Source organism: Chenopodium quinoa, unplaced genomic scaffold (genome assembly GCF_001683475.1).
Source record: "Chenopodium quinoa cultivar QQ74 unplaced genomic scaffold, ASM168347v1, whole genome shotgun sequence".
Classification (NCBI taxonomy): domain Eukaryota; kingdom Viridiplantae; phylum Streptophyta; class Magnoliopsida; order Caryophyllales; family Amaranthaceae; genus Chenopodium; species Chenopodium quinoa.
Genome location: NW_018744835.1, coordinates 397816 through 405353, shown reverse-complemented (window position 1 = coordinate 405353; position 7538 = coordinate 397816). Strand labels below are relative to the sequence as shown.

The following is a 7538-nucleotide window of genomic DNA, read 5'->3' as shown; positions in this document are numbered from 1 at the left end:
ACTAGTGCCTCTAATATGATAATCAACCTCTGTTTGCTCAATTGCTGTACAATTAAAACCTGCATGCATGCACTAGATTATTAACCTCTATTTGCTCAATTACAGTAAAATTCATTATTTGCTCAATTGCAGTACAATTAAAACCGTTATGCTGAATAATCAAATTATGCTCATTCGAATTTTAATGAATAATCTCGATCAATTTATGCTCTTTTAAGTTCATTATTGCTAAAATACATAGAATTCAGCGGCAATAAACATAAATTAAAAGATGAGTTTGCTCAAATCAACAACTAATATAGATAAATTCGCAAAAAAATTGCATAAAAAAGTGCAAAAATGCTCAATTGATACCTGGTTGTTGCTGAGATTGATCTTCGATTGTTTGTATAGGAGTTGGTACTGGAGTTGCAATCAATTCTGCCATTATTGCTGTGAATTTTCGAGTAAATTGTCTGCAAATTTATGAAGAACTGAATTATGAAATTGAGTGTCGATATAAGGAAGAAGAAAAGAAGCTCCAGTTATCATGCGTAAGGCACATGCTTCTTTTTTTTTATTGCAAATTTACCAAAATGCCCCTGGGTGTACCTAAAATAAGGTACATCCGGGTGTACAGAACAGGAGCTGAGGAAATGTAGCAAGTAATTAAAAATGGTCGAAAATAAAAAGTGGAGCAAGTATTAAAAAACGAAAGGAGTATATAATAAATAAATGTAATTATACAGAGTATAATTTATTGTTAAATTGTCATAATATCTACTTTTATAAATTAATATTACCTAATTTTAAATCGGGGAGAGTATAATCAATTACTGATTACCTAAACCGTTTGTGACAGTTGACAACACAAACTTGCAGAGCGTCAAAGAGCAGTGAACTTGAACCCTATAGAGTAAGAGCAATGGCGGCATCATCTCCTAATCTCCCTCCAATTCTCTCTCCTCTGCAACTCAAAACCCCTCTCAACCCTAATTCTCGTTCATTTCTCTCTCCATTCTTCAAATTCTCCCCCAATTTTACGCCGATGAATTGCCGCCGCTCTTCCGTTATCGTCTCTTCTTCTGGTACAATTTTCACCTCTAAATATCTTAATTTAGCTACTTTTCTCTTTAATTTGACAATTAATTTTCCAATTCTAGCATTCTTAATTTGTTTTATACACTTGTAATTGATTGTTGAAGGTCCCAAGGATGCGATATTGAGTCAGGAGAAGCAAGAGCTCTTCGACCGCTATGGCCTAGACCCTAATGACTTCATTTCTGTGCCCGTTAAGGTATCATAAGTTCGTATTTCGTATGTCATCTTTAATTATAAGAAACATAGCTGACTGTTACTTGTGAAATTTGACCTTACACCAACAATTTGGGTGGGTGGTTGCAGAGAAGGAGGAGAAAGGAGCGTGAGCAGGGGATGGGAAAAGGTAAAGGAAAACAAGTAGTGGTGAAGGAAGACCAAAAACCGCCTCGTACCACTCATAAATTGCTGCAGGTGTGTACCTTTGCTTCATTTTTGCTTGATTATGTTCTAAGAGGAATTGTGCTGTGATGCATATATGCAATATGTTTTTGGGTACAACGTGTCTCCTCACATTAGTTTAATGTATTGTTTATCGTTATTAGACTTATTACCATATTATGGTTAATTAGCATTGCAACTGTAAGTGTAAAAGACCTATCTCTTAAATTGGCTCTTAGAGAGGAATTTAAGCCAGACATTTCTTTTTCTTGTAACAGATTATTATACATTTGGCTGATCAAGAACCAGCAAAGTTGTTTTTTCATTAATTTTATGCTAAATGGTATTCCTTTTGTTGCCTATAGAGCTGAATTACAATTTAGTTTTTGGTTGGATGGAGTTGATAAGAAACAAATTCGGTGGGACCAATTATAGTGAATGTTAGGGTGATGATCCTTCATGACCATTTATAGTACGGAATAATCTTTTGGAATATAAGGCAAACAAAAGGGGGCGGAGGGAGTATATTATACGATGGTTGGTTTTCTCCTTTTGCATCTTTTATAATCACTTTTTTCCTGTAAACTGTCGTCACCGAGCTACTGAATTCACTGAATTAGTAAACCAACTTTGTGAAATCAATTAGCATTTGTAGGTTGATGAATGTTCTTTCTATACCTTGGATTGGTTGAGATTTCTTTAATTTCCCTCTAAATGCTCCATGAATAAGTGTATTGTCTAGCTAGGTGCTGGCTGGGAAAGCTAAAAGAAAGAAGCTCTTATCTCCTGTAGGCATGGATGTTCGTCCCATGATGGAGGTAGTTAAAGGTGCTGCATTTGATATATTGCAGGTACTGTTTTCTAGAAATTTTTTTTATTGTGTGTGCTTTATGGTTTGAGGAGGTTTTGGTGCATAAACCTATACCCAAGGGACTATGAGAAAAGAGACCAAATAAGTTATTTTGTTTTTTTTATATGTTATTATATGTGAAATATTGATGAGCTAGATGATGGATGCATTGCTTTACATTGATTTTGGTTTCCTTAGGTGTCTCAGATGGAAAGGAATGAAATTTTTATAGTTGACCAAATAGAGTGGTGTTTAAAAGTTTTAAACGGGAGTAATGCCTTGTCTGGGCTTAAGTGAAGTTTAGCCTAATTGACTTTTATTCATTTTGCATTAATTATTCTTTAGATAACTCTTTGTCCTTAATGTTGTACTTTCCTTGTTTTTTTTATGGACATTATTTGCAAAAAACATTAAGACCTCGCATTATTGTGTTGCTAGCGAGATGCCTGGATATATGTTAATTGTTTATTTGTTTTCAATTACTAAATAAAAATTAAATTCAAATGCGGAACAGCGGATCAAAAGTTTAGCACACACTCATTTTCTCTATTAAATTCAACGTGTTATCACAAACCACAAAAAGATTAGTAGGTACTTAACATAAAAATGAAGACCTATTTTTATTTCAAGTCACTAATTCTTACTTCCCTCTTTCTCTGTTGCTCTCTTTTAAGATTAATCATTATTAGTGATCTTATACCAATATAGAAAATTGGTTTTCTAAATAAAACATTCTAAGGTATACTAGTTGAATTTTTCACTGAAAATTTTCGCAAATGTTCCTTTTCATAATTTGTGCTTTAAATTATCTCACAAGTGAAAAATAAATTTTGGTTCTCTTCTTCTTGTTCACTTTCCATATGTTGAAAACTGCTCGTCAATTTTCTTATATAGGTGGCTGGTGGCTGCCCTGCATCTTTAAGACCCGGTCGCTGGTTGGACCTGTATAGCGGCACTGGTTCAGTTGGCATTGAAGCTTTGAGTCGAGGTTGTTCTGAGGTGAGTCCACTAAATAGTTCACAAATTACTCCTTCTGGTCCATAATATATAGTAGGATACTAGGATATCTTAGCTATGTGCGTAAATGGAATATCAAAAGCTGCCTCTTGTAATCTTATTTTATATGGTCACCCACCGTTATCACTCTTTTCATGGGTATCATTAGTCTTGTTTTGCTGTAATGAGTGTATTATCTACTTTGTCATTTACAGTAGCTGTAATGTGCTCTTACTCTTACTCTTACTCTCTCAGTATTAGCTGGCTTTACATTTGCCCACTATTTGCTATTGGAAGAAGACAACTACTCTTAGTTTCTTAGTGTTGAATGAGATGATGAACAGATATGTAAAAATCCTATAATGTGGATCAAATTAAGTAAGTTAGTTTGACCTATATATTTTATTTGGCTTAGGAAAATTTCAATTTTGCTACTCTGTGTATTTTGTAAAAATGACTAATAACAATAACTTTGTAATTTGTTAACACAAAATTCTGCTGTTTGCTAATTCTGTGGAGTTCTGTGTGTATTAGCCTAATATATCTAGAATTGGTGTTGCCAATGCTCAGGTTCATTTTATTGAGATGGATCCATGGGTGGTTTCAAATGTTCTGCAGCCAAATCTACAATGGACAGGGTTTCTTGATTCATCAGTTATACATACTGTCACTGTTGAAAATTTCTTGGAACGAGCTCAGCAGTTTGTAGGTGTGTACTGTTATGACTTTTTTTTTTGTTTTTTTTTTTTTTTGGCTTTCAGTTTAATAGGTGCATGAGTCCGTTATTACTGATGTTTTACACCTGAATTTCCTTCTGCTGCTTGTGTCATGAGATGGTCCATTTGAAATTTGTCTCAATTTTTACCATTTCAACATTTATTAGAATTAGCTTTTGGACTGTTTGTTGCCCTTCATTATATGCTATTTTTTGGTGGGTAATGTATTTATTAGAGTTAGCATATTGGTGGTTTGACTAGTCAATGTCCTGAAATTGAGTTTCTTGAAAGAATGTATCAAAACTGGTAACTTCCAAAATGTTGTATTAATCAGCCTTCATATTAAACGATTGATTCTGAGTGATGTTGACCTCCCAGCTCATTAGTGCATCATTTATCATACTCTGTAACATGAAGTTTTAGGGCAAGACAGTCAAATTCAGCCCTTAATTTTATCCCTTTAAAATACTGACCATGAAGATCTCCCATAAACATTATCACAATACTTACACGTCCATCTTAACCTAGAATGTTCCGGTTACAGGTCGGTGAGTTAGGTTAAGGTTGCTTTTATCTTTAGTGTTGTAAATATAAAAAAAGGGAAAATAAATAAATAAATAAATAAATAAAATAAAATAAAAATAAAAACCCACTATTAATCTGCCTATTATGGTATTAGAAATTAGTTAAAGTTTCTTTGAATGAGTTTGTAATTACCAGACTACAAAAATTTTGAAATGCAAATTAATGATATTGATTGACCATTGACGTCGATTCAAGGATATCACACCCTAATTAAATATTAAGGCACAAAAGTACAACACACCTTTTTTTTGGTTGTTGCCTCTTAAAGGGTATTTTTGTGAGTTAATTTTTTTTTTTTTTAATAATACTATGTTGTGAGGGTTGGTTTTTGTGTCCGGTTGGGTTTGATCCACTTATTTATGGTTTTTCTAGGTTTGGTCAATTACAGGTTACAGGTACGATTTTGTGTTAACACCCCTTATTTTCAGGCCGAATTATGGGTTGGGTCAAATTTTGCTTGGTCTAATTATAAATGATAAGGTGTTATGTATCTTTCACATTTAAATTGTCTCAATTCTTAATTTTATTGCTTTCTTGCAGGCGGTGATACAACTTTTGACTACATTAGTGTAACACCTCCATACATGAAAGTGGATTATGGAATACTTATGAAACAATTATCAGATTCCCCCTTGGTTGGAGATGATGCGTTTATTGTAAGCTTTATTTTTTTTGCTTTTACTATTCCCTCCATTTCTTTAGTCTTGTTTGAATTCTTTATAGATTTCAATGCAGATAACATATAATGCTTTTTTAAACGCGCACATGCGCGCGCGCGCACATACACACACGGTATCTTGATTTGTCTTAATACGTAGCCGCACAGCATCAACTTATTTTATTTTATTTTGTTTCATAATGTGTATTGAATATCTTTATTCTTAAAAATGTGCGTAGAAAATGTGCAAAAAGTGAAATAGGAGTAACAGAAAGAAAAAGGAGTATTGTTCACTTTCTATCTTGATATTGGTGGTTCTTTGCTGCTTGTTCTTGTTTAAAAAATCGCTTGCCTCAGGTGGTCGAATATCCTTTGGGAACAGACATGCTGGATTCTTGCGGATGCCTTATGAAGGTTTGTTTCTTTATGTCTCTAGATGAACTCTTTCAGGTTGGGATATTATTGGTAAAATATAGATAGAGACTTTTTTGGCGTCAAGGATTTTAACTACAAATTACTGATGTGAAGATTCTTGGACATTATTATGCATCCAACTAGCTCTAAGATAGTGGGATCGCATTTGATTTTCTGTTCACTATCTTATTGTGCTAAATTCTTTAAAACAGGAGAATACCAGTACTATGTCATGCAGATTTCAGTGAATGGTCAGAAATCTTACCTTTGTTGTATATATACTGCAGATAGCTGATCGTCGCTTTGGAAGAACACATTTGGCAATTTATGGGCCAAAGTGGGCAATGAAGAAGAAGGGCTAATCACCTATCTGAGCATTGTAAAGGAATGAGTTCAATTGAAAAATGGGAGTGCCTGCAGGACCGTGCCGACCAAATGTGTTTTGTGAAATGTGCATCAACTGATTTCATATACAACGGGCTAAAATATACTGCTGAAGTTGAGAAAGGCTGACATCAAAACCATTGTCACGGTGTGTTATATACACAAGTCTATGTTTTGTCATTTGTTATCTAATGACCATTCATAATAGAAATACTTTGACCTAGGCTAAGCATCTATTGCAGGTCCAATAAAACTTGAGTGGAGCTTTCCAATTACTGTTCACTTTGTAGTTAAGGCAGCAGCTATCTTGATATGGAAAATTTACCTAAGTGTAAGGGTTTAAACCTTCTTATTACTTTATTATCTTTGTTGATTTCTTCTTCTTTCCTTTCTATTTATTTTCCCTTTTTTTTTAGGGGAGGAAAGAGGACGAGGGGGGGGGGGGGGTTGTTGCTATAAAAAATCTGTAGATGAGATGGATATTATTGTACTTTTTCTTATGAAATGAATCATCATTGGATCCAATTTCCTTAACCATCTTTCTCAAATTTATGGAACGAGAACAAGTACACTAATATTTTTTCTGTCACTGTGGGAGCCTTGAGCAGGCTGTGTAGGACCTAAACCAGATTTAACTTTCACAAGACTTAACATGTGCTAAAATAGAATGATTGACTTTATTCAAGAAGCTATGACTTGTTTCTTGTAATTGCTCCCATTGAAGTTTTCTATTTTAGTTATCCACAAAGCTGGATTGTGCTAATACATGTTTTTGCTTCCAATTCTACTGATATGGAATAATTAAGGCTCAAACATCAGGAGAAACAACTTAGGTTTTTGGGAATTAATGCATATAGTAACTTGTTATCCCTTTTTGAAAGAGTTTTTGAAAGACTATTTCAAAAATAAATAAATAAAAATAAAAATAAAAGCTGAATTATTGGCAGTTAGTTGATTAATTGTTCTTGAATGATGGGTTTCTGTAGATCCTCAGTGATCTGAGTTATAAGGCAGAGCATTGAATTTGCTCAAGATTTGAATTTATTACAACCTGTCTTCCTCTCTCTCCCAAACTCTCTTTCCTCTCTCTCTTGTTCCATGCCCTTGCTTTGGTGCGGATGAAAAATTGAACTTTGCCTGTTCTTTGAGATGTCTATAAGTGAGAATTTTGTTAGTGTTTTGGAGAAGAGGCGAGAAAAGTTTTGTAGATGCCTTTTTTGGATGGTATGCCTTGTTGAGTGTTTAAAACCTTTTTGTCTCCTTTGAGCGTGGGATGGATATGGAGGTCTTGTTTTGATGTGGATAGAAGACGAAATCTTCTTTCTGACCTTTGAGATGAAATGAGGGTTTTATTAGAGATCAGGAAAAGGGTTGGTGAAAATTCCCGTGGATGCTTATGTTGGAGTGTATGTCTTGTTGGGTGCTTGAAACTTTTGTCTCCTTCGGGCTGTATCCATCTGTTGAGAGGAAGAGGCTT

The 7538-nt window shown here is 34.2% G+C and overlaps 1 protein-coding gene across 1 annotated transcript; it reads left to right on the top strand.

Moving 5' to 3' along the window:
* The first annotated feature begins 821 nt into the window (after positions 1-821).
* On the top strand, positions 822-6978 carry LOC110704413 (putative rRNA methyltransferase YlbH). Its single transcript, XM_021882191.1, has 10 exons — positions 822-1067; positions 1185-1276; positions 1384-1491; positions 2205-2309; positions 3203-3307; positions 3875-4013; positions 5146-5261; positions 5621-5677; positions 5965-6209; positions 6304-6978. The coding sequence occupies exons 1-9, from the start codon at positions 905-907 to the stop codon at positions 6037-6039; spliced, it is 960 nt and encodes a 319-aa protein (XP_021737883.1). The 5' UTR covers positions 822-904; the 3' UTR covers positions 6040-6209; positions 6304-6978.
* Positions 6979-7538: the final 560 nt, after the last annotated feature.

Coding starts and splice junctions, on each gene's coding strand:
- LOC110704413 (XM_021882191.1), top strand. CDS start 905: ATGGCGGCATCATCTCCTAATCTCCCTCCAATTCTCTCTCCTCTGCAA. Junction 2,310..3,202: donor CTGCATTTGATATATTGCAG/GTACTGTTTTCT, acceptor TTTCTTATATAG/GTGGCTGGTGGCTGCCCTGC. Junction 5,262..5,620: donor TTGGAGATGATGCGTTTATT/GTAAGCTTTATT, acceptor CGCTTGCCTCAG/GTGGTCGAATATCCTTTGGG.